The 27,636-nt window shown below is 41.4% G+C and overlaps 1 protein-coding gene and 2 long non-coding RNA genes across 5 annotated transcripts; 2 read left to right on the top strand and 1 right to left on the bottom strand.

Moving 5' to 3' along the window:
* The first annotated feature begins 11,006 nt into the window (after window positions 1-11,006).
* On the top strand, window positions 11,007-13,965 carry LOC117463500 (uncharacterized). Of its 3 annotated transcripts, none has more exons than XR_004553934.1 (4): window positions 11,007-11,096; window positions 11,501-11,575; window positions 12,875-13,046; window positions 13,232-13,965. It is a non-coding gene; the product is annotated as an uncharacterized lncRNA (long non-coding RNA). The 3 variants fall into 3 exon arrangements; XR_004553933.1 differs by having other exon boundaries at window positions 11,009-11,096; window positions 11,498-11,575; XR_004553932.2 differs by lacking the exon at window positions 11,007-11,096 and having other exon boundaries at window positions 11,345-11,575.
* Window positions 13,966-21,909: 7,944 nt separating this feature from the next.
* LOC117463496 (complement C1q tumor necrosis factor-related protein 6-like) lies at window positions 21,910-23,468 on the top strand. Its single transcript, XM_034105756.2, has 3 exons — window positions 21,910-22,288; window positions 22,427-22,558; window positions 22,720-23,468. The coding sequence occupies exons 1-3, from the start codon at window positions 21,964-21,966 to the stop codon at window positions 22,998-23,000; spliced, it is 738 nt and encodes a 245-aa protein (XP_033961647.1). The 5' UTR covers window positions 21,910-21,963; the 3' UTR covers window positions 23,001-23,468.
* Window positions 23,469-25,693: 2,225 nt separating this feature from the next.
* Window positions 25,694-27,268, bottom strand: LOC117463498 (uncharacterized). Its single transcript, XR_011644972.1, has 3 exons — window positions 27,226-27,268; window positions 26,673-26,841; window positions 25,694-26,484 (listed from the first exon to the last, which is right to left on the bottom strand). It is a non-coding gene; the product is annotated as an uncharacterized lncRNA (long non-coding RNA).
* Between the last annotated feature and the right edge of the window lie 368 nt (window positions 27,269-27,636).

Here is a 27,636-nt window from a genome sequence, read left to right as displayed (position 1 = left end):
TTTATTAATTGAAGTAATTTCAGAGTGACAAAAAAAAAGAAAACCAGTAATGGGGCGAAGCCTGCGAGCTAGTTCAGGCAGTCAACTCAAGCACTTATGCTGCGTTCATACACAACGCCCCTTACCACTCTACAACCAACCAAACAGACTCTCCTTAATTTGCCGCTCTATTTAACCTGCCAGATCTCTCTCCATGCTTTGCTTGCTGCTGCTATTGTGCAGCTACTTCCACGTCGCTGCTGCTCGCTGCCCCACCACCACCCCCACCTGTAGGCCCGGGGGTTAGTTATTTAATCATCACTCATCGTGCTATGTATATCTGTGGAGTGATGAGGCCCGAGCCTAGTCGCCAAACTCAACTATATGCTGCTTCTAATAAACATGTTAAAGGAACAAGTGAGTTGTCTGACTGAACTTTGATCTATTTGTGTACTTTTGGCAATTCTTCCATTTTGAATTTAATAATAATAATAATAATATATTTTATTTATAAGCGCACTTTTCATTTGCGTAAACAAAACTCAAAGTGCTACAAAATTAAAAATGTAGTCCAATAAACATGCTTTTAAAATAACCCTAACCCTAATTCAACATGTTTTACGGTATACGGTGATAAAATAGGGTTAGGGATTATTTATTTCGGGTTATAAAGTTATTTTCTAGATATTTCAACAGGTTTTGAAAAAAGAAAAAAAAAACATGATTGATGTTGTATTACTTTATGTGCCAAGATCCTTTAAAGGACAGAGTCCAGTGAATCTCTACCTGATACAACTCCAAACCACCTCTGCAAGTTTGAGATGAGGCAGGTGAGTTTTCAACCCAGTCTCTTAAAAAAACGTGTAATAACTACGTTGGTCCACAACGTAGGACGTAGTATTTCTACAAAAACGCCTCTGAAATTGTAGGATCTCTACGTTTTTTTCACCATTCATTCCAATGGCTGGCGTCTATGTCACGTGATCTTCACATTTCTCCCTGCAGAAAAAAAAAACATGGCCGACATTCGTTTTATTCTCGGTGGAAAATGCCTATTTTAAGGTTAGTTTGGCCATTAAAATGCGTTTTGATGTCATTTGATGCGAGAAATATGAGTTATATATGAGGCATGTACATGTCCATCAAAGTGACCACGCCCTAATTTAAGCAAAAGATTTAAGGCTTAATATTAATTAAACAGATGAGTTGAGAAAAAATTCACCCCCCACACAGTAGTCATGAAGGGGGAATCTAACTATACAGAGAATATGGTTTTTTGAACCACGATGTAAACATGTTTATTTCTGCTGTAAAGTTGGGCATTTTAACATGGGGGTCTATGGAAATCGCCTGCTCCTACTGGCCACTAGATGAACTGCAGTGTGTGGCACTTCCGTATTGGCGTCCCGGCTCTTCCCCAGAGTTTGCCGCTTGGCGAACCTTTATATATACAGTCTCTATGGCATAAACTAGAGGGGAACATGCAACACCAGTGTGATTGTGGTGAAGTTGTGACTGTCCTGGACAAAGTTGTAGGGGGGGGGGTGCTATATCTGGCAGGAGAAATACCTGCTCTGCAACATGTTATAACAGTGCAGATCAAAAATAAGGAACATTAATAGTGTGATATAGGCACAGATATAAGATCAATAATACACTTTATTTTAGGGCACCTTTCAAAGCATTCAATGTCACCTTAAAATACAATACAAAATAAAATATGAGTGGCATTACAATACAAACATGTGTTGAGTAGAAAACCACAGAGGAAAATTACATTCAAAGGAGCAATTAAAGCGAGTGAAGCCAGTTTGAACACATTATCTCTTAGGTTTGCTTGAAAATAACACAGTGTCTGATATGTTATATCATTACTGTCATATAATTGCTTACTATTCGTGGTTATCAGACACTTAAACAACAGAGAAGGTTTTAAGAAATAGGACTATAGACAAATGACATATTATCCTGTCATTGTCTGTTCTGTAGGAAGGAGGAATATAACAGAGTGGGACTGCACTTAAATACCGAAATTTGGTCCAATACGAAGATTGTGACTATCTGAAAAGTGTCCTTAAAACGAGCCTCCTCGCAATTGTATGCACATTATTTATTCAGCTGTTTGCTTTTTAATCTGATGGTAAATATATCATTCAAAAGAGAGAGAAAAGCTTATTAAACTAGACGAACGCTCAATACAGGCGATGACATCACGTTTGCGCATCCCCGCGAACAGGGCTTCAATCTACGGCAAGGCTTCAATCTACGGCACAACACCAGCAAAAGGTAGCTCCTCTTACCCCCTAAACGCACCAGGAGCGTCTGCGCCGCGTTACGTTGCGGCTGCGCCACGCTGCGACCTCCTCCTGCGACCTAACACACCAGGCGCGTTTCAAAACGTTGCGGAAGCGGAGCGTCGTGTGTGCAGCCTCGCAGTTCTTAATTAACTTTAAAACATTAATATGTAGTTGTTACCTTCCACTCCACAAACTGCAGCGACTAAAAACCAGGCCTTGTCCTTTCTGATGTTGTCCTTGTAAAAAGCATTGGTTACATCGTATAACATGGTGTGTTTCTCCACTTCCATTATGAACACCTCGTCGTCCATTGTGCGTATCGTAGTGGAGGTGTTGTGATGAAGGAGGGGGATCTGCTAAATTAGTATATATGCGGGATGGGCCTGGCCCGGATGCTCACCTTTCCACTTCCTGCGAGGGGGGGGCTGCCTGCCCGACCTTACCTTACGGCTGCGCCGCGTCAAAAATAGGATTCATCCTAATTTTAGAGAAGCGCTGCGCCGAGCCGCTTCTGGGACGCGTCTGAGCCGTAACGCGGCGCGTGTGGTGGAATAGCACCCATTGACTAGAGTGGCCGCGATCCTTACGACCGCCGCGATGTGGCCGTAACGCGGCCGTAACGCGGCGCAGACGCTCCTGGTGGGTTTAGGGGGTTAGCCGTCCCCCGGCAACTCCCGAGCAGCAGGGAGGCTGGGTGACTGTTCAGAAGGGGCATAACGCGAAACCCGCAGGTCCCCACCAACCCGTTCACGTATCTAACAGATATTCCCCACTCAGCGAGACACCCGCTGAGAAGCCAACTCTGGTTATTGGTAGCTCTATTATGAGACACGTGAATTTAGAGACCGAAGCCTCCACAGTCACATGCATTCCGGGGGCCAGAGCGGGCGACGTTGAGGCGCATCTTAAACTGCTGGCTAAAGATAAACGTAAATACAGTAGGATTGTTATTCACGTCGGTGGTAATGATGTTCGTTTACGCCAATCAGAATGCACCAAACTTAATGTAGAGTCGGTGTGTAGTTATGCTAAAACAATGTCGGACACCGTAATCTTCTCTGGTCCCCTCCCCAATCTGATCAATGATGACATGTATAGCCGCATGTCATCATTTCAGCGCTGGTTGTCTTGGTGGTGCCCAGCAAACAATGTGGGCTTCGTAAATAATTGGACAGCCTTCTGGGGAAAACCTGGTCTGATTAAGAGAGACGGCACTCACCCTACTTTTAAAGGTGCAGATCTCATTTCGGCTAACATTTCAGGGCTTTGTGGACTTAATCCATGACAAACTGGAGTTGAGACCAGGAGGCGGAGTCGCAGTCTTACACGCTTCTCTGCGCTCTCTCCTAGGCAGTCATCCATAGGAATCCCGAACCCAATAAAATACCCAATATTAGCGGTGTGTGTGTCTGCCCAAGGACAATTTAAGGTAAAACCTAAAAGAGGTGTCATACATAATAACCTAATAAAAGTAAATGTAACAACTACGACAGTGCAACAAAACAGGAAGATTAAATGTGGTCTCTTAAACACAAGATCTCTAGCATCTAAAGCAATATTGGTAAATGATTTAATATCAGATTATAATATTGATATATGTTGTCTCACTGAAACTTGGTTGAGACATGAAGAATATGTCAGCATAAATGAGGCCACTCCACCCAGCCATGTCAACACTCATATTGCTCGAGGCACGGGCCGAGGAGGTGGAGTTGCAGCAATCATTAGCCGCTTTCACACCGCAGGACTTGCGGTACTTTAGTGCCGGCACTAAAGTACCACTAAAGTACCACGGCACTAAATCCGCCAGGGGGCTAGTGCCAATCGCATTCACACCGCAGTACTTTCCCTGAGGCACGATTACGCTGACGTCACTTCGTCTTCTTCTTCTTCTCTGGGTTTACTGGCATGCCGCAAAACCACTTTACGGCGAGTACAACAAAAAAACGAGAGAAGAAGAACTACACGTGGGAGGGGGTATAAAGCCCACCCGCTGTATGAGGCGTTTGTTTACTTTCAGACCTCAGACATGATGGAGTTCAATGAGCTTGTTGTCTTTGTGCTCATGTTATACAGCTTTGTAACTGGGTTATTGCAGCCAACTAGGGATTTGACCCACGCGTCGGATGCTGTAAGTGCAATGCTGGTTCGGAATCGAAGGCGTACCATAACGAGTATTTCAACCGCAAAGGCTGGCACTCGCTCGTCCTGCAGGGTGTTGTGGATGCTAGGGGCCTCTTTTGGAGTGTTTTTGTTGGCTTACCAGGTAGCATGCATGATAGCAGAGTGTTCAGCATGTCCTCACTGGTTAGTTTTGTGGATAGGGGTGGTCTACTTCCTCATGTAACAAGGAATATTGGGAGACATGATGTGGGTTACTATATTCTTGGTGACTCAGCCTACCCCCTGCAAAGATGGCTGATGAAACCTTTCCAGGACAATGGAAGGCTTTGTACAGTGCATTTGGTTCTCTCTTTTATTTACCACATTCAAGACAGGCACAATTACAATAGTGCAGACACACCTTTGTGCAAAGAAAATATGTCAGTATCAAAACAGTGTGGCAATATAATAACAAACTGCCAGGTGTCATATGCACATTAAATAGGCTCAGCAGTTAACACACCTTTATTATATATCTTCCTGAGAGGAACTCAGTACACTAACTCCGAAGATGTTCCCTTACTATAATTAATTAAAATATTGAACTCACAACACTGGTAATTACAAACTTAACCATTTCTCTTTCAATAAATAAATAGTGCTTGTGTTGATGGACGGCATTTTGAAATACAATGAAATTATCTATTTCAAAGCCACATTGTGGGTGGGACACAACTAAAGCTTCGCCAGTTTATAACCGATGAAACATGATGGTATCAGAATAATCACTTACATGTGATTTATAGGATGCTACACAGGTCACTGTAAAGATAGTGTCAGAGGATAAATAAGCAAGATACATTATCTGTTAAATCGCCATGGAGGTTATCTTTTATTTATCAGCAGCAGATCAATAAGTGTCAGTATCAAAACATAACACTGGCAAATACAATAGGTCGGCTCAGCAGACAGACCGTAGCGCAAAGTTAAAGTGTCACATGATTATCTACTAAATAGTGAATTCAGCATCAACTTCACCAAGATGAAGTTCAAAACAATGTAACAGACACACCTTAGTGCAAGTTAGGTGTCAGTATTAAAAAACAGTGGCAATATATCGCCTTGCTGGCCATGGCACGCCTGTCCTCCATAGTCTCGATGGTGGCAAAGAAGTTCTCATCATGTGTGTCCTGTGCGCGCTTTCCTAAGAGGAAACATTATTTAATCACCATGTAGTTTTACAGGCAGAAGGGACACGGTCAGGCTGTTAGGGCTATTCCGACTGATAGGGTTAGGCACAGACACACACTCACAGACACACACAAAGACAAACACACACACACACACACACACACACACACACACACACACACACACACACACACACACACACACACACACACACGTTACGTTTTCTTACCGGAAGTCATGTGACCTAGCCCGGATGTTTACAATTTTGTGAGCGTAAAATGGGCACGAAAAGTGTAAACGCCTGCCTAGGCAAACACGTTTTCCACGGTGTTTCATAATTCATAATTGTACCATGAAGGAAGTAAACGTGATTGTGAAGCTACAGTGCGTGTGAACGTACTTTTGCGTTTGGTTGATGGAAAGGGAGACGAGCAACGGCTGCTGTTGCGATCGGGAAAGGACAGTCCACTCGTTTCCAATCCAGCGAGTTGTCCTGCCTCGCCTGAAACAAACAAATGTAGTGCCATGAGTTAGTGAAGCACATTACAGAAAACACTGCCCACTTATTCACAAGTCAAAACGTTTTCATGGCGGCCGAGAATAGCTAGTTAGATGTTATCTTATTAGCCAGCTCAGGGCCGGGTTCAGCCTGCTCATGGCTACCTCGATCTACTGAGCAAATAAAAGTACATCTGAGACCAGTAATGTGCATATTAAAAACCCCAGTACAAGTAGTTTATTTTACCTTCGTCGTTGTTGCTCACTTCACAGCCGACTGAATCCGCCGTTTCAGCGAGCTCCCACAGCAGCGTGCCCGAGTCGATGGTCATTTCAAATAGCTTTTGCGAACATCGCTCAAAACATTTAGAGTTGGGAACTGCTTTTTGTAGAAGCTGCTGCATCCCTGCATCTGAGTAAATTGACAGAAGCGCCGACACTTCCTCATCATTCCACCGCTCCGGTGCTGTACGTGTTGTCATAACTGCTTTCAAGTACAAACAACCTACTCGCTCAGGTGTGGATGTGGTTTTGTAGCGAGGGAAAAAATGGCTGCCTAACAAAACAAATTCAGAGTCTAACGGGGCGTGGTTTGCAATTCGCCCAGCCAATAGAAATAGAATATAAATTGGCACTCTTTTGTCACCAGGTTCGTACCACCTCTCTAGCAGGGACTAAAAAGTACCAAAAGAGTTCCAAAAGAGTTCCCGGCACTGAGTAGTCCCGACGGTGTGAACGCGACATTATTGGTACTAACGGAACTAAAGTACCAGGGAAAGTCCTGCGGTGTGAACGCGGCTTTTGACTCAAGTTTACTTATCAATACTAAACCAAAATTAAATTATACCTCCTTTGAAAGCCTCGTTTTTAGTCTTACGCATCCGACCTGGAAAACTTTGCAGCCAATCTTATTTGTTACAGTGTATCGTGCACCAGGTCCTTATTCAGAATTCTTATCAGAATTCTCTGAGTACTGAGTACTGAGTACTTAAAACAGTAACATAAAAGTAATTATCGTAGGTGACTTTAATATTCATGTTGACGATGATAAAAATAGCCTTACTGTTGCATTTAACTCTATATTAGATTCTGTTGGTTTCTGTCAGAGTGTAAATAAACCAACCCACTGCTATAATCACACTCTCGACCTTGTTCTGACTTATGGTATTGAAATTGAGCAACTATTAGTCGAACCGCATAATCCTGCTTTATCCGACCATTTCTTAGTAACTTTTGAAGTACTATTACGAGACTACAAAGCATTAGTCAAAAGCTCCTGCAGCAGAAACCTGTTAGTGCTATAGCCACATTTAAGGAAGAGATTCCACCAATACTTAACTCGATAGCATGTCTGCCTGTAAGGGAGGAAATTTATACAAAATGTACACCACCCCAAATTGATCATGTTGTTGATAGTGCTACAGATGCGCTGCGAATAAAATTAAACTCTGTTGCTCCTTTGAAAAAGAAAAAAATAAAACAACATAGATTAGCTCCATGGCATAATGCCGAAACCCGCAAAATAAAGCAAAAGTCGAGACAACTTGAAAGGATGTGGCGTTCCACTAAACTTGAAGAATCTCGTTTAATTTGGCATATTACTCTCAATGAATATGAGAAAGCACTGCGTAAAGCGAGAGCAGCCTATTACTCTTCATTAATAGATGAGAATAAGAATAATGCAAGATTTCTTTTCAGCACTGTAGCCAGGCTGACAGAGAGCCACAGCTCGATTGAGCCTTCTATTCCCATAGCACTCAGTAGCAATGATTTTATGTGCTTTTTTAACGATAAAATTGTTACTCTTAGAAACAAAATTAATGACCTCTTGCCTTTGACCAGTATAGTGTTATCAACAGCTCCCGGAAACGTAAGTTCTAATATTACACTAGATAGTAAACTAGAATGCTTTTCAGCCATTAACCTTGAACAGTTAAATTCAATGATTCTCTCTTCTAAACCATCAACGTGCATGTTAGACCCAATTCCAACGAAGCTGTTGAAGGAAGTTTTTCCATTAATTAGCACTTCTTTATTAAATATTATGAATATGTCTTTATTATCAGGCTATGTTCCACAATCATTCAAAGTAGCAGTGATAAAACCTCTTCTTAAAAAGCATAACCTCGATCCAGAGGTTTTAGCCAACCGTAGACCTATTTTTAATCTTCCGTTCCTCTCAAAGATTCTTGAGAAAGCGGTCGCAAAACAGCTGTGTGATTACTTAAAAAACAATGATTTATTTGAAGATTTTCAGTCTGGCTTTAGAACACATCATAGCACAGAGACAGCTCTGGTTAAAGTCACAAATGACATTCTAATAGCCTCAGACACGGGACTTGTCTCTATTCTTGTTTTGCTCGATCTCAGTGCTGCATTTGATACTATCGACCAGGATATCCTATTGCAAAGACTAGAGCACTTAGTTGGCATACAGGGAACTGCTTTAGGCTGGTGTAGGTCCTATCTATCTGAACGCTCTCAGTTTGTACGTGTTAACGATGAATCTTCCACGCAAACCAAAGTTAGCCATGGAGTGCCACAGGGCTCAATGCTCGGACCTATTTTGTTCACATTATATATGCTTCCGTTAGGCAATATTATAAGGAATCCTTCTGTAAACGTTCATTGTTATGCGGATGATACTCAACTATATTTATCAATCAAGCCTGATGAAATTAATCATCGAAATAAAATTCACGACTGCCTCAAGGACTTAAAAACGTGGATGACCTTCAACTTTTTGATGTTAAACACGACCAAAACTGAAGTTATTGTACTTGGCCCGAAGAATCTACGAAACAAATTATCTAAAGATATATTAACTATGGATGGCATTAATTTGGCCTCCAGTGAGACTGTAAGGAATCTTGGTGTTATATTTGATCAGGATTTATCCTTTAACGCCCACATAAAATCAATTTCAAGGACCGCCTACTTCCATCTGCGTAACATTGCAAAGATCAGGCATATCTTGCCTCAAAACGATGCAGAGAAACTAGTCCATGCATTTGTTACTTCAAGGCTGGATTATTGTAACTCCTTATTATCAGGGAGTACCAAGAAGTCAGTCAAGTCGCTTCAGCTGATTCAAAATGCTGCAGCTCGTGTACTAACCAGAGTTAGGAAAAGGGACCACATTACTCCTGTTCTGGCTGCCTTACACTGGCTCCCTATAGAACACAGGATAGAATTTAACATTCTTCTTCTCGCCTACAAAGCCCTTAATGGGCAGGCACCTTAAATAACTCATTATACCCTACTGGCCTACTAGGGCATTGCATTCCAAGAATGCAGGGTTGTTGGTTGTTCCTAGAGTCTCTAAAAGTACAATGGGAGCCAGAGCCTTTTCTTATCAAGCTCCACATTTGTGGAATCAGCTTCCAGTTTGTGTTCGGGCGGCAGACACCCTATCCGTTTTTAAGAGTGCGCTTAAGACCTTCCTTTTTGATAAAGCTTATAGTTAGGGCTGATTAGATACAGATAACGGATTTTGACAATTTTTGTTGCATTTTTCTCCTCTTACTGATCGAATGGCAAATGCGACCCACCACCCCGGAGCTTAGAGTCTTGTTGCAGGTTTCCTGAATAATGTTGCTGGGATTATTGAAATGTATTGTGGTATGGATTAGTGGTACAAGACCAAAAGAAGCTCATATTAAAGTTATTCTGCTCCCTCATCAAAAAAGTACAGCAGAGGATGTTCTTCCTGAGGCAGCTGAAGAAATTCAACCTGCCAAAGACGATGATGGTGAACTTCTACACCTCCATCATCGAGTCCATCCTCACCTCCTCCATCACCATCTGGTATATGCCACAGCCACGGATAAGGGTAGGCTGCAGTGTGTAATCCGCTCTGCAGAGAAGGTGATCGGCTGTAATCTGCCATCCCTCCACGACCTGCATGCCTCCAGGATCCTGAGGCGGGGAGGGAAGATAGTGGCCAACCCCTCCCACCCTGAACGCAAACTGTTCACCCCCCTCCCCTCTGGCAGGAGGCTGCACTCCATCGGGACCAAAACCTCTCGCCACCTGAACAGTTTCTTCACCTGCGCTACCGGCCACTTAAACAAGGCCCGCCCCCCCCACTGACACTTTACCTCTGCCACATCATAGACTATATGCATTACATTAATGCACACAATGTTCATACTCCTTTCTGCACATATTCTTATTTCAAATGTCATAGTTTATATTCTAAAATTCATTCATAGCATTCTATTTCCATGTAAATTACTCCTTTATTTTTATTGCTATTTAACTATATTTCATTACGGTGTAAAATATTTTTGTTTTATTTTAGATTTCTTGTTTTTTATATTTTATGTATGCACCATGACATCAAGTCAAATTCCTATTATGTGCGAACCCTAACCCTGGCAATAAACCTGTTTCTGATTCTGATTGTGATTTGTGTCACATAGATAACAGGCGCTGTGGAGATGCACATGTGTATGACACGTGTTGTTTTAGGGTTATAGACATGTTATATAGGTACATCTGGAGTATATAGTGCGAATACAACTCAACACAAACAACCAGCAGCTGTGAAACCTTGTTTGAACTCTTTTAAACTCCTGGGCTCATTGTGTTTTGTTAAGCTCCGTGATCGCTTTTCAGGACTGAACCCACAATACAAACACGGACAGAAAAACAGGAGTTTGTAGCAAAAGGTTTATTCTTGTATCGTGACAGGGGATATTAACTGAGTAATATAGTCCAGGAAAGGGGATTCAAAAACTAGGGAATGGAGATCCTCAGCCGAGGCTCCGGAGTGAGCTGGGGATATCGCCAGGCAGATGAGAGGTGGCTTGAGCCTGAGTCTGTACGCTCCCGAGAGCGAGTAGGTTGGAGTAAGGGTTAGTGTTTGTCCTACCAGACAGGAGTGTGGCGAGCAGGGGTTTCAGAGCGAGGGGAGCGAGTAGGCTGGAGCGGGTAGCGTGGAGAGCGGATGAATCCGACGAGGAAGTGGCTGGACGTGGCTAGCGGAGGAGGTGATGATGGGTTTCTGGATAGAGAGACAAACAGGTAAGACAAAAACTTATTCCAGAGTTGTGTCAGGCTAAGCTAGAAAGCAATACGTTTACCAGTGTAATCTTGACGACGAACTGGTGGAGACTGGATGAGGAGACCGGGTTAATAAGCAGGTGTGGATGAGTAGATGATCAGGATGAATGAGAAGCAGCTGCGGAGATGAATTGGCAGGAACCAGAAGTAGGTCAACCACGCCCAGCCCGGGAGACAAACACAGACCGACAGACAACAAACAAAAAGGGAAGCAGAAGGAATGGAGTACTGCAAATCCTTACATGTTTAGTGATCCGACCGCATTACTATGTGTTACTTTCACACTGAATGACGTAGCTAAGCACGCTTGAGCCTGATGAAGATAAACAGTGAGGCTACTTCCTCTTGTGAAACTATTTAAGCAGCTCCATCCAGCCGAGGATTCAATCGTCCAGCTGACTGATCGAAGTGGGACACTCTGCTCGCTCGCCTACAAACACGTAAGTAGTAAGAAGATATTCGAGCATAGGACTCACTGTTTGTGTTGTCTCTTAACTGTAATACTTCATATATTTGTTGTAAACAACAAGGCAATAAGGTGAAGAGAAACGATTTTTACTTATTGTTCACCTTTCTCCATCAATGTTAGTTCAGTTAATGATACGATGAGTTGTTATAAACATTTCTCCATGTTAGTACATCTGCTGCTGTTGGGTCTTTATCTTTAAATGCAAAACAAGGAAGTACAGCTTCAAAGGCCATGACTGGGTCCTTTTAAAATCTTCAACCCTTCTTATAATGAACCTATTCCTTATATTTAATTTGGATGGTTATTTGACATAATATATCATTTATTATAAAGTGGATTTCAACTTACACCTGGTATTTGATTTCAGTTTTGAGGGAGACTAAACAAATTGAGTTTTGTTTTTTTAACAAACAATAACTTCCTTACTTAAATATTCTCCTTTTCCCGCTCCAAAGCATGACCACCGCTCCTCTGATCCTCCTCATGATTGCTTTTGCATTTGTTCCTTTAAACAATCCACAATCTAATTTATCTTGGCATCACACTTTGTTTGCGTTTTAGTAATTCATTGGACTTCCGCGGGGATTTCCAGACAACCAACAAGGAAGGAGGATATAATGAATGATCTATTATTTTTTTCTAGCCAGTCAACAAGGAAGGAGGATGTCGTTTATCATGTAACTCACAATCATTGATTTTAATCTTTGATACTACAATGACAAACTATGATGTTAAAACTTTCGAGGCTGTCTGAATAAATGCATATGTTTATGGGTTTGGTTAATATACGTATTCTGTTCCAGGAGCTTAGCGTCGATCTCGTGTTCTTCTTGTTGCAGGTTTCCTAAATAATGTTGCTGGGACTATTGAAATACTTTCTTCGCCTTCTTGCGTCTAAGAGGCTGAACATGTGTTGTGGTATGGTGCAAGATTAGTGGTATAAAACCAAAATAAGCTAAAAGTAGAGTTAATATTAGACTTGCTAATATTGTGACTTGTGTCACATAGATAACAGGCACTGTGGAAATGCACTTGTGTATAACACGTGTTGTTTTAGGGTTATAGACATGTTATATAGGTACATTTGAAAACATATTGAAGAATGTTTTAATTGTAACACTTAAGGGTTACAGTAAATTACAGGTTAACGCACGAACATTCGGAGGTAAAAAATATGCTTTTTTTTTTACACATTAATACATTATTGTATGTTCAAACATCAACAAATAAAACCTTTCTTACTTATATATTTATCTTTCTCCCACTCTAGACAAGATGACCATCACTGTCTTTATCATCGTCATGACCACTCTTGCCCTTGTTGATGGAACAAAACCACCTTGTCTGACAGACACAAACCTAAATGACCACGACAGATTTCTTTGCAGACACGTCATTCAGGAGAGCATTGGAGACAAAACAGATAGGGCTGCCTGGGAAAAGTGAGTTAAATGGTTAAGTCAATACGTTTATATAGAAATGCATTTGCATAAGATGGAGATTCATATTAACTGCACTTAAAGGCAGGACTGTTTCATTTAGGTACCACACTACTGATTCAGTCATAAGTGTTGTACTTTATCAATGCCAAATACTTTGCAGTGAAACAATGATCTTGTTTATTCAGGTACATAACGAAGTATGGCCTCTGCAACAGACCTACTCAGTCCTTCATGGTGAATCAGCAAGCTGCCGATAAGATCTGTGAAGGCTATGGCAAGCCAGTGTCCTATACATGTAGTAACGAAGAGAACTTCTGTACCAGTAACTCCCGCATTCGCCTTTACCATATCAATCTCAATTCCAATTGCAGAGTTACAAATCTATATGATAATCCATACTTTGTGGTTGTGTCTTGTAAGAAAGTGGATAACAAATGCCGTCCTGTCCATTTTGAGAGGTACGACATAAAAAAGCGAGACTGGACAGCTCAACCCTGTCGTTCTTAGGAGAGTGAAATTGTTTTTAGAGGGGTTAGAAGACATTGGATTCCAGTTGAAACCTCTGTCAAGCTTAGCTTAATTAGGCCTTTTTGTGAAAACATGTTATTTTTTTCTAATGCTACATTATAACATATATTACTTATTTACATTATAACTTGTGGCTACATGGGATTTACACCTACGTGTACAGCTAAAGTTTATTTTCAATTTAACCAACAACAGTGCACACACATGTTTGTTGAAACTGTATCGGCCCCTTACCTCAGAGTTAATTGGTTGCTTGTCTATATTAAACTGTTGGCTATCTTTTGTGACGTGTGTACTTTCTCTGTTACTGAAAGTGTTTGTGAGGCTGTATTCAAATCCTGTTTGTGTTGCTTTAAATGTTGTAAAATAAATGGCTTGAAGCATCCATCAATATTCTCATGAGTAATATGTACTATGTAACATTTCCACCTCTGAAATTTGTAGTTTTCCGACTTTCAGCTCATTGTTTTAGTGTTAAGGAAAATGTAAGTACAACAGAGAAAGTAGAAACTATTTGATGAACACTCTCAAGCCTTTACCGTGGTTTATTGCTCAAAAAATGAACTAAAGATTAATGGGGACACGTTTTTCTATAATATGATTCGTCTGGCTGCTTTTATATGTTTTTAAATGATGACTTGTTATTTATTTACCTCCCCTTTGAAACAAGTCTCATGTTGCAATGAGGAAATAGTATTTACTTCATATTCTGCCAGGTAACCAATCAGCTTGATTATCCAGGTAATAGAAAATAAGGAAATCTTGTTGTTATCATTAATATGGGGTCAAAGATTGAACATGTTTTAGTATTACAATGACCTCACTAAACAGATGTATATGTATTGCTCCTTTCAACAACATGGCAATTCAAAAGACTGACAGGGTGTAAGAAATTAAAGACAACAAGTAACTAAGGATGACTCAAAAGAAGAATGTATACCCAAAATCATATAACATTATTCTCCTGATCATCAAAATGGATGCCAAAGGTGACAGAAGTGTGAATATTAATCAAAGATGACATGGACGGTATATTTCTCAACCGGCTGCAGAGAGAAAGGCTGAAGATGAAGAAGATGAAGTTGGCCTCCAAAGCACCGGGTACATGTTATCGCTCATGGACGTTTTGGTTCACAGTTTTTACCTCAACAGGCACAAACCACATTCCAGCAGATGAGGTTTAATGCAAGGACCCCAGGTAAAGGAGGGGGGAAGGGTGGACATAGGAAGCAGTGGCGGCCAGCCCATAGAGGCGCTAGGGGTGCCGCCCCCCTCTTCCCACATGTTTGATTGTCATTAAATATATTAAAAAATATATATATTTTATATACTCAAGATGGAGTAGACAAATCAACTTCCGGTGATACCGAGGAGCGAGGAGCGAGGAAATGAAAATAATGATGAAGTAGGGATGAATATCGTGAGAGATGAAACAGGGATTGTTGAGAATGTGGTGAGTGTGAGAGGAGAACATGTGGAAACAGGTAAACGGGTGGGAGATGATGTAGCGGGACAGGTGAGGACCGGGGCTGTGGGACAGGTGGAGGCCGTTGGCACACAGCAGGAGCTGCCGTCTGGTTCTGGGAGGCAACAAGAGCTTCAACAGGCTGCAGACAATAATGAGGTGACAGAGATGGACACAGACGGTGAGGGGGATTCTGACTGTGTTTCAGTTGCAGATAGTCTCTCTCATAACGCAGAGATATATTCTTTGGAAGAAATTAATGTCTTTTTAGATGAGTCCTTTGGCAAGGCAGTGGAAGTGAGAGACTTTTTCCCTGACACTAACAAGTTTCTTCATACAGTGAGCACTCTTCAGAAAGTTGTAGGGTTAGACCTGCTGGATGAAAAGAGACGCTATCGTCTCAGGAAGCATGTAACTAATATGAGAAAAGTTACGAAATGAAGCAAAAAAGGGGGGAAACTGAAAAGGTCTAAATAATTTCAAAATGATCATGCAACACTGGGTGTCTCCTCTCTGCTGTGTGTACCTGTCTGTTATTTTTCTCTATCTCCTTCCTCTAATGCAGGCTTTAAGGGTTGCTGGTGACCATTGCATGTATGATATGTGTAATGTGTATTTGTAAAGCGCTTTGAGCATCTGGAAAAGCGCTATAATAAATGTAAGGAATTATTATTATTATTATTAACGGGGGTAGAAGTGCACAGAAAAGAGCTTTAGTGTTGGAGGTCTTTAATCAGAAAAAATTAGATGTGATATTTCTGCAGGAAACGCACAGTGATAGCCTGAATGAGACGGACTGGGGGATGTGGTGGGGGGGTCAGTATGTACTCAGTCATGGCTCAAACCTCAGTGCTGGAGTAGCTGTTTTTTTCTCCTCCTCTCTAAATGTTAAGATTGTATCCAGCACAGAGATAGTGGCAGGTAGAGCCTTGATGGTGAAGGTGGAACTGTTAGAGTTCTTTTTCACTTTTATTAATGTGTATGCACCCAATCAGGGCCCTGCACGTGTATCTGTGTTTCAGTTATTAAAAGATGAGTTGGACACTAGTGTACAGGGGGAGTGTGTGATACTGGGGGGGGACTGGAACGCTTGCACTAATGTCACTTTAGACAGAATAGGACGGGAGCCGCATCCTCAGTCGTCCCTTTTACTGTCACAGGTGATAAGAGAGGCTGACTTAGTGGATGTGTGGAGGATGAAACACCCCTCTGTTAAACAATACACCTGGATGAGAATGCTAGATGGGGGCGTCAGTGCAGCCAGGCTAGACAGATTTTACATGTCTGCTTCTTCTATTACTCGTGCAGTGAACTGTCACATCCAACCGGTTGGTTTCACAGACCATCAGCTAGTTTCTTTAGATTTAGTTTTATCCAACACAGAGAAGCCGAGATCGTTCTGGCAGTTTAATGTTAAAATTGTACAAGATTTGCTTTTTTGTGAGAATTTTAAATTATTTTGGATCAACTGGAAATCAAAGAAAGAGTCTTTTCCCTCCCTGAGTCAGTGGTGGGAGGTAGGAAAGGCTCAGATTAGAGTGTTCTGCCAACAGTATACAGCCTACTCCACTGCAAACATTAGGAGAGCTATAGAGCAGTTAGAGAGGGAGATCAGGGAGTTAGAGAGTGTGTCTGCTCGAAATATAGAGCAGTCCCTCCTAAAACAACAACAGCTTAACTGTTTTCTTCAAGAGAAGGCCAAGGGAGCTCTGATCAGAGCCCGTTTCACTTCCATGAGAGACATTGATGCACCAACCACCTTCTTCTTCAACCTGGAGAGGTCTGTGGGCCAAAGGAAGCAGATGGTATGTCTGCGTCTCCCTGATGGACAGGTCACCTCTGAGCCTGCTGAGATGAGGAGGCATGCAGTGTCCTTCTACACGGACCTGTTCAAAGACGAAGTTTGTGACGTGGAAGCTGCTGATGAACTTCTTCAGGGTCTTCCACAGCTGAGTCCAGCCGAAAGTGACACCCTGGGCTCTGACATTATGCTGGAGGAACTGACCTCTGCGGTGACACAGATGGCCTCCGGCAAGGCTCCCGGCATAGACGGTTTACCTGCAGACTTTTTTAAACATTTCTGGAGTATTCTGGGACATGACTTGCTAGAAGTATTGATGGAGTCCTTTGGGAAAGGGACTCTTCCAGCTTCCTGTAGGCGTGCAGTGATTTCACTGTTGCCTAAGAAAGGAGATCTAACCCTGCTGAAGAACTGGAGACCTGTGGCTCTCTTATGTACGAGTGATATATACAGTGGCGGCGCCAGAGTATTTTTGTTGGGTAATCTATGGTAGGGCTAACCCATACAGTGGTGGGGCTCAAGTCAGTATTTGTAATGTAATTACATACATGCTATATCGCACCCCTTGACAGTGAAACGCCACGCGTGAGGCTTTTATTAGCTTTTATTAGTCTCCTTTTATCAGCTAAATTACATCGAGAGCAACAGGTGTGAGTTAAACAATACAATAGCTTATTCTGCTAATTCCACGTTGTTACAACATGCTACGCAGCGGCAGAAACAAGAAAAGTTGGCATATAGAATTGACACGGAGAGGGAGAGAGAGAGGGGGAGACAGAGGGAGAGTGAGGGAGAGAGACACAGGTAAACAGAGAGAGACAGACACAGCACACATCAGGTAGCCTTTATCTCTATTGTCATACAAAACACTTTTTCAAATGACCCATTATTACAAAATATATTCAAAACTCACTATTCACTCTTCAGGTGGGTCGTGTGACTCTGGCACCTGTTCGACTTGTACCTCAATGCGAGGGCGTTTAAGAACAAATCTATCCTCTATAATCATCAACTCCTCCCTGGAATCAGGCAAGGTTCCCGCCGTCCTCAAGATAGCAGCTGTCACCCCCATCATCAAAAAACCTGGTCTGGACCCCGAGGACCCCAGCAACTTCCGGCCGATCTCCAACCTTCCTTTTCTTAGCAAGATCATGGAAAGAGCAGTTGCTGCCCAGCTACACCATCATATGTCCGACCATGAGCTCTATGAACCCTTCCAATCAGGCTTCAGATCCAACCACAGCACAGAGACGGCCCTTATTAAAATAACCAATGACCTCCTCATAGCCGCCGATTCAGGCCTCGTCAGCATCCTCATCCTCCTGGACATCTCCGCCGCATTCGACACAGTCTCCCACACTATCCTACTCAACCGCCTATCCGTCTACCTTGGCCTCTCTGGTACAGCCCTCTCCTGGTTCCATTCCTACCTCTCCAACAGGCAACAGTTTGTGACCATCGGAAAATCCAGCTCTCCCCCAGCCCCTGTGAACCAAGGTGTGCCGCAAGGTTCAGTGCTCGGCCCCCTTCTATTCAACATCTACATGCTCCCCCTCGGTGAAATCATCCGCCGACATGGTCTCAACTTTCACTCCTATGCCGACGACACCCAACTCTACATCAGTACCAATCCATCATCCCAGCTACCCCCACTGTCACTTGTCAACTGCCTCAGCGACATCCAAGCCTGGATGTCAAAAAATCTACTTAAACTCAACAATAACAAAACAGAGCTCATGGTTGTGGCCCCAAAAACACTGCTCCGGAAGGTTGGAGATCTGCTCCTCACCATCGATGGCGGCTCCATCCACCCTTCCCCTGAGGTTCGCAGCCTGGGCGTCACTCTGGACTCTAGCCTCACCTTCAACTCCCACATCAGGTCTACTGTCAAAACTGCTTTCTTTCACCTACGAAACATCTCCAGACTCCGGCCCTCTCTCCCCGACCCCGTTGCAGAAACATTAATTCATACCTTCATCTCCTCTCGTCTGGACTACTGCAATGGAGTTCTGTTCGGGGTCACCAGCAAAGCCCTGGACAGGCTCCAGTACGTCCAGAACTCTGCAGCCAGGCTCCTCACCCACACTAAGCCCTGGCAACACATCACCCCTACCCTCATCTACCTTCACTGGCTCCCGGTCAAGTCACGCATCCAGTACAAACTCCTCCTGCTAACCTACAAATCTCTCCACTCCCTAGCCCCTCCATACATCTCTGACCTCCTTCAGCCCTACACCCCCTCTCGTCACCTGCGGTCCTCTGACAAAGGGCTGCTCTCCATCCAGCGCTCCAAGCTGAAAACATTTGGCAACAGAGCCTTCAGTGTCGCAGCCCCCACCCTCTGGAATTCTCTGCCCTCTGCAATCAGGAATGCAGACACTCTGGACACCTTCAAAAAACACCTCAAACACCATCTGTTCACTCAGGCCTTTGGCCTCAACTAATATACAGTCACTTATTTCCTGCTATTGCTCTGTATGATTATTATTACCTTTTGTTTTGTTACTTCCCATTGTAAAGCGTCCTTGGGTTTCGTGAAAGGCGCTATATAAATTGAAATTATTATTATTATTTATTATTATCCATCCGAAATATACAATTAATCCTAGAAGTTCTGCTGTCTGTCTGCAATTTACTCGGCGCGAGTTTGGGGACTTTTCACTGTGAACGTGACGTATCGACATATCAGTAATGCATGACGCAGCAGACCCAACGTTTCGTTGCTCTGATTGGCTGTAGGTCTATTCAAATTGCAAGAGCCCTTATCTCTCTAGGCATTTTGATCTGACCGCGGCCGCGCTGATATTATAACGCCAGAGAATGTCCACACCTTTTGTGTATAAAACTCCCCCACTACTTAGACTATTCCTTTCACCCCTCTAGCATAAGCCCGAATGGTCTCAACCATATTGCGTCAGTAACGTGCACTTGTTGGCCCATTCCGTGGGGTGGCAGTAAGACGATATGGCTCCGTTCTTATTGTGCATCCATGGGTAAAGATAAACGCAACTCACATTGGTTTTTCAAACAGCATCTCTGTAAACTACGTGTATTCACTGAATTTCACTCTCTGCCTTTAACGGCTCGTTGTAGCTCCAATAGCTCCAGCCCACACCCACCCTGTGAGCACAGTGTGCTCTGATTGGTCGGGACACATAACATGAACGTGCCGGGCGGCGCGGTCCCGTGGGTTAGATGTGCGTTCATAATGCAGAGGGAAATAACTCTCAGAATAACGTTATTAGCACATTTTTACAACTTGAGGAACGAATGTTTTTAATAAGGGCTATACAAGTGTTCATACTGGGTAGTTTATTTAGTTTAAAAAAAATTATCCAACGATTTACAGACCACTCTTTCCCAATGTAACTCAAAGGGAAAAAGTGTTTCCGGGCCTGGCAACCAAACGAAAGTGTAGTACCGCCGTTTGGCCAGCACGAATATTTTCATCTGAGTCCGGCGCACTTCCTGGGGGCTTGGTGTATCTACGGACCATTTGTTTTTCTTTATTAAAAAAGTAAACGGAAGGGCGTCTGCGAGGCGTTTTTGCTTTTTACCTTACTAAATGGTCTAATAATGGTCATTGTAGCGAGGGGGGAGGGGAGCCACGAAACTTGCGGAAGTGATTTCAAAACAAAAAGCACTCGTTTGCTTGGAACGTTGATAATATTATAAACAAGGGGAAACAAGGTGAATTTAGCGACGAAAACGGCCAAGACACACATTGAGCACAGAAAATGAATGTTTTTAAATATAATAAGCCTGTGTCTAAAATGGACAACATTGTTAGGAGATTTTTTTTCAAATCATCAGCTCTTTTTTCCCTTGCTATATTTGATGATCGATACAAATATTTGTTACCACAAGTTCTCAATAAAAGTGACACTGTTGGACTCTGTACTACTTGGACTACTACCACAAGTACAATCAAGTACTTTTACTGTGTAGGCTACTTTTTGTGTAATCCTTTGTCAAACTCCACCCATGAGTACAACACATAATTTTATCTCTCATCAAAGATGGCAGAAAACATGCATTATTGTACTGGGTGGAGTTTAAATCCAAGTCTAAGTGTCTGGATTACAGAGGCAACAGTAAATCGGCTTAGATTAGGCTGAAGCCTCTGTCCGCCTCTCATCGTCAAACCATGCTTGTTAACATTTCATTTCATGAGAGAGTACTCTTCCTCCTCCTCTCACTCTCAGCCCAGCTCTTCCTCTTCCTCATGTTTCCACGTTGGCTTCCATTGTTGCTGTAAGAAAGTACTCACCTGTGGTCTTTTTATAGTGCTAACATCCTGATTGATGAGCCAGCAATTATGCCATCAGGTGTTTGGTCAGGTGGAACGTGTGTCTTGATCATTGGTCCATGTGTGAGGCATTTTGAATATCAGTGTTTTAAACCTGCTAACACGTGACTTCATGTCAGATTCCTGTGTCATGTGTGGAGAAACGTGTGCAGTGATTTGCAAAAAATGCCATGTTTATTTGAAAATTGTGTGAAAAGCTGAAAACGGGTTTAGAGTTTTGGAGATTTGAGCCGCTGTTTTGCTCTTTGAGTGTCAGTTAAAATAATTGTTCTTTATGTATAATTTTAGTGTGTTAGAAATCGAGAAAAACTGTAATACAATTAATAAATTATTGTATTTTCATACATTAACATCTTACTTTGACTGAAACGTAATAAACGACCTTGTTGGGATAGAGAATCTACACATATACATATATTCGGTAAAAAATATATAATAATGTATTATTTAGTGCTTCACTTTAAAAATCAACATAGGCAGTTGCTTCTATTGTAAATGATTTCAGCTATCACTAGTCAAGCATTCAAAGGGATTCACTTTATTTCTTGGTGCTCTGCGTCTGCCTTTGAAACACATGAGTCCTTGCAGGGTTACTTTGAAAACAGTAAATATTTGAAACATAATTCTGTTAATCTTTCTCTTGGATGTCAGTAATTAACTGATTGCTAGAACATGCTGTTAATGTTTTCTTATTGAAAAAAACGTTGTTTCAAAGCTGATTTTAAACATTAACAGGTTTATAAACCATATAAAAGCAGCCAGAGGGATCACATCATTCAAGTTCGGGACTGAGCGACTTTGTATCAACTTGAAGATGAGTTGGACCATTTTACTGATTGTGTCGCTGTTTTGCGGCTTGATTTCAGCCCAGGATGATGGCAATACTACTATATTTGCAAGTCATCTTCAAATAGAGGGATGCTCTCCTGACATGTGCGACCTCCTGAGAGAGTTTGGTGCAGTAAGGGAGAAATTAAGAGTTATGGAGACCAGGATGGAAGATAGTGAAACAAGGCTTATGTACATCGAAACCCAGCTGAAGGACACCGAAACGAGACTGAAGGACACCGAAACGAGACTGAAGGACACCGAAACGAGACTGACGGAGAGTGAAACCCAGATTCTGGAACTGAATAAAGGTAAAGTAAAACTTTACGATTAAAAGGTATCAGTGTAAAATAATGTCGGGTGATTAAAAAATAAGTAAATACTTCACAAAATAATAATTAAAATAATAATAAAATGGTTACACTGTTTTTGGTTACACTTTTGTACAGAAAAGAAGACGGTCGTATTCAGTGCAGCAACAGGAGGCGGACATACAGCCATTGGACCCTTCAACACTGACACAACTTTAATCTACAGGACTGTGATTACAAACATTGGTGGTGCCTACAGTCCATCCACAGGTAAACTCAGTCACCTGCATTCAGTTAAATAACACCTACGCTCTAACAAGAATCAAGAAACTACAGTACTTCCATCCTGTATGATACTTAAGAATACCGATGGTTTGTGATAATACTTTTTAATCAAAATAAATCTGACCAACACCCTGTTGTTTCCACAGGTGTCTTCGTTGCCCCGGTTGCAGGTGTTTATTACTTTACCATCTTCTTTCATGCTGGAGGGAAACATGCAGCTCTATTACGACTCTACAAGAACAATGAGTTAGTGGTCGTGACCTATGACCACAGGTGTACCTCTGACGGTGCTGATAATGGAGGAAACGCAGTGTTCCTGCAGCTTGTTCAAGGAGACCAGGTGTACGTGCGCCTGGGTGTCAACACACACGTTTGGGGAAGCGACTATCCTACAACCTTCAGTGGTTTTCTGGTCACTGAAATGTGAAAATCTGTATCTCTGTTTTCATTCCTGCTTGAGGGTGGCTGACAAAGATATGAGCTCTCTATAAACTGAATATCTATCACCATGACATGTTCAAATTACATTACATTACATTGAGCTGACGCTTTTATCCAAAGCGACGTACAATAAGTGCGTTCGACCAACAAAGTAAAGACTTGAAGAAAACAGAATCATAAAGTACATCAGGCTTCATAGAGCAAAAACATTTCAAGTGCTACTCAACTGGCTTTAGATAAACCAGCCCTTTATTAGTATATAAGTGCTTTGTTAATAGTTCTATCGCTCGAAGTGGAGTCGAAAGAGATGAGTTTTCAGTCTGCGCCGGAAGGTCTGTAAGCTATCTGCAAATGTAATGAAACACAAAGCTGTTGCTCATTAAATCATAAAATCAAGTCTAAAAATGTCTTCTTCAATCACTGCTTTATTAAATTCATTATGCTGCAAAGTTGACAGTGAGTTTCTTGTTTTCTGTTTCCTGAATATCTTAATATATTGAGTGTTGTGCTTCAATTCAAAGCTCCATCGCATTGCAGCAACCTCTCAATGTAGATGTCTAACCTCCCTGATAATGCATCAGTGGAAGACACATGGAGCGAGAAACAAAGACGTGGAGAAGCTCCCATTTATTCAAATGTCAAGAAGTGCTACTTTGATACTAGCGAACCCATTTGCATTACCGTATTCAAAACTCTCCTGCTTCATCTCAAACTGGCAAAGGTGGCTCGAGTTGTATCAGATAGAGATTCACTGGACTCTGTCCCTTAAAGGATCTTGGCACATAAAGAACAACAACATCCAAGGGTGTAACTTTGGTTTGAGAAGTGGGGGGGACACAAAACAGGGGGTCCTCCGCAATGAAACATTGTTCTCGATTTAATTCCATTTCCTGCCTTTCTACAAATATATTAGGGACTGTGGTGTTAACTAATCCAAGAAAAATGTGTAGTGTAATGAGTGTGCAAGCTTATCTAGTATCCTCTCCATGTGAGCCTGTTTTATTTGTGATGACCTCACATCCTCTGGGGGGGGGGCTTCTAATCTCCGTTAGCTCCGAGCTAGCACCAGATGCTAACAACAACCCCCGTAACTCTCTCTGTCTCTCTCTGTCTCTCTCTCTGTCTCACATCACATTTGAAAAGTGGGGGGGACATGTCCCCCCTGTCCCCAGTGGAAATTACGCCATGACAACATCAATCATGTTTTATTCATGTATTTTTTAACAAACCTCTGAAAATATCTAGAAAATAGCCCTATAACCCTTAATAATAATAAATGATCCCTAACCCTACAGTGTATGTCATCTCTCTTTATACCTCAAGACATGTTGAATAAGGGAATGAAATACTTAACTTGATCATCAGTAGACAGAAACATTTAAGAGACTCATGATGATAAAATGATTTAACAGACGAGAAGTGAAAACAGTGAAAACTAAAGGTTTATGTTACATGAAATATAGATATGTGGTGAAATGAAACCTGCTACATTTACTTTTGGAGGAAAATACATTAACACATTGTTAAGGATACATAGATAAATATATATGTGTATCTTTCTTCTCTCATGGTCTCTCCTGGTGTTTTTACTGAAGCTTAATATGCAGATTTTAAATAACCTATACATTAATGAAGCAGTGGCCAGCCATATAAGCATATCATTCGCATATAATCATTATTTAGGGGACCAGTGTTGCTTGTAACAAAAGATAGATACAATACAATACAGCTTTATTTATAAAGCACTTTAAAACCTCCAGACCAAAGTGCTGTACAGTCAAATAAACAAGCACAAACATACAAAAAGTCGCACAGCACAACTCACACACCATAAAACAAGTACAAGTAAAAACAATAGACAATTTAAAAGCAATAAAAGCAACAATCTAAAAGAGCTTAGACCTGGTTCACATTCAGGAGCAGTTGATCAGCGGACCTGAGAGGGCGGCTGGGCGTGTAGGAGTGTAGCAGCTCAGGAACATATGGTGGGGTCATGCCATTTAGGGATTTAAAAGTAAATAAAAGGATTTTGAAATGAATCCTAAAATGTATTGGCAGCCAATGGAGCGAAGCCAAAATGGGGGAAATGTGCTCATATTTCCGTGTGCCAGTTAAAAGCCTTGCTGCTGCATTTGCATAGATGGACAATATCCATTAAACCTTGATCCTAAAACAATCTTTGTACAACGTTAAACATAAGGCCCAAAGAAAGAAGTAGCGTCTGTGTATTGTAAATGTATATCCATTTATAAGTGCAGCTTACAGTATGTTAATAATGTTCCTAATTGTAAATACCTTTTTGACATAGGCTTCTGTAGTAATGATAGACAGTAAATGAAGAAAGTCTGCCCTCAAGTGTTGACCAGAGATGCCACAGGTGCCACAGATGGAAACCCAAGCAGTACTTATTTTGTATTAGAGAAATAAGCTGTAGTTAAGTTTCACACTGACACTTTGCAAATATTGCTCACTTGTAGTGTATCACCCATAGCTCATTTGAATATTCCAATAGCAACCGTATTTACAAAGCTTTAGAAACAGGTACTCTGCAGCTTAACAGCATCAGAGAAGGAAATCATTACCTGTTATCATCCACAGTTGGAGTTTTAGAAATGAAAATTGTTTTATCTCTACCATAGAAATGACCAAACAAATACAATAGAAACTCTAAAGACTTGCAAGGGTGGGAGATATCTTTTAATAGCACAAAAGCACATACAAATATTGATTAATGCAGGTCCAATTAATTAATTCAACACATATACAAAGCAACACTTCAGGATTTGATTACATTTTCACAAAGATGTTGTAGTAAAATTTAACAAAAAACACGAGTTTAAGAGTTTTTTACACAATAACAATACTATGAATTTAAAGCATCACAGAAAAGTATAACCAACAGTTCAATAAAGAGAGAAACCAATTCACTTTGACATAATGTGACAATTTAGTTTCAACAAACCACAAGTGTAACGTTTCTGACTTGAGAATAACTCAATGTAAATATCAGTAATATGTTTAATATGATACTGTTATCACAAGTCATCTCCTTAATGTAACAACTTGTTATAATAACCAGGCTCTAATATGTAACAGATATCCAAAATAACATGTTTTCATGTAAGCAAAAAACGTTTCTACTCTACCGAGGTTGACAGGGTGCAGCTGACCGGTTTGGCAATTGTCTGGTGTACTTCTGATAATGAACGGGAAGGCATTGGTTTACCACGATATCACAAGCCAAAACCACATATTGTTTGGCAATACGTACATTTGTAACCCTGTTATTTTGATTCAATTTGACATGAAATACCAGTAGTTTTCTGTGACTGATGCATAAGTTAGCTTGGTATCTACTTATTTGTAACGGTTGTCCTGCACCATTACAGATGTCCGTGACTCTTTCCTCATCTCTGCTGCTGAAGAAGGACTGCAGAGGTCTGTTGATGAGTCCATTGTTCCTGATGTATCTGCACAACGAGATCATTGCAAAGTACATGCCGTTGACAAAGTACAACATAAGTCATGTTCAAAACAGTTGTGTTATAAAACAATTCACTCACTTTACATGATATCAATATGAATCTTGATCTTATTAAAAACCATATTAAATTAACACACTGACTTGAACTCACATATGTCACAAGACCTAACTCACCTTTCCCAGTCATTGTAGTTCTTTCTGTCAAATCGGTCCCGAACGATGTGTTTTCTAGAAAAGCTGTTGTACGCATTGTTATTACTTCTCGTCCGGCAAGGTGGATTGTTCGCATTAACAAAGACAAAAGCAATCGTGAGAAGGATCAGGGGAGTGGTGGTCATGCTTTCTAGAGCGGGAGAAGGAGAATATTTAAGTAACAAGGTTATTGTTTGTTTAAGAAACAAAACTCAATTAGTTTAGTCTTCCTCAAAACTGAAATCAAATACCAGGTGTAAGTTGAAATCCACTTTATAATAAATGATATATTATGTCAAATAACCATCCAAATTAAATATAAGGAATAGGTTCATTATAAGAAGTGTTGAAGATTTTAAAAGGACCCAGTCATGGCCTTTGAAGCTGTACTTCCTTGTTTTGCATTTAAAGATAAAGACCCAACAGCAGCAGATGTACTAACATGGAGAAATGTTTATAACAACTCATCGTATCATTAACTGAACTAACATTGATGGAGAAAGGTGAACAATAAGTAAAAAACGTTTATTTTCACCTTATTGTCTCGTTGTTTACTAAAAATACAAGAAGTATTACAGTTACAGTAAAAGACAACACAAATGGTGAGTCCTATGCTCGAATATGTTTGTATTACTTACGTGTTTGTAGGCGAGCGAGCAGAGATCTGTTCCACTTCGATCAGTCAGCTGGACGATTGAATCCTCAGCTGGATGGAGCTGCTTTAGTAGTTTCTAAAGAGGAAGTAACCTTGATCTTCATCTTCTCAAACAAGCTGAGTAACTTTGTTCTAAAGACACACAGATACTGGGTTCCTCTTATCCCTCGCCTTGTCACGTAGTTAAAATGGTAAGAAAAACAGGCCCTTTCCCCAGCAAGATGTACAGAGGAATACCGAGGCGTTCCCAAGCTCATTGAGATATTACATTTTTGTAGTCTGAGCTTGGAT

The sequence above is a fragment of the Pseudochaenichthys georgianus genome, chromosome 18, assembly GCF_902827115.2.
Source record: "Pseudochaenichthys georgianus chromosome 18, fPseGeo1.2, whole genome shotgun sequence".
Classification (NCBI taxonomy): domain Eukaryota; kingdom Metazoa; phylum Chordata; class Actinopteri; order Perciformes; family Channichthyidae; genus Pseudochaenichthys; species Pseudochaenichthys georgianus.
This window is presented reverse-complemented; position numbering and strand designations above follow the sequence as displayed.

Coding starts and splice junctions, on each gene's coding strand:
- LOC117463496 (XM_034105756.2), top strand. CDS start 21,964: ATGAGTTGGACCATTTTACTGATTGTGTCGCTGTTTTGCGGCTTGATT. Junction 22,289..22,426: donor GATTCTGGAACTGAATAAAG/GTAAAGTAAAAC, acceptor ACTTTTGTACAG/AAAAGAAGACGGTCGTATTC. Junction 22,559..22,719: donor TGCCTACAGTCCATCCACAG/GTAAACTCAGTC, acceptor TTGTTTCCACAG/GTGTCTTCGTTGCCCCGGTT.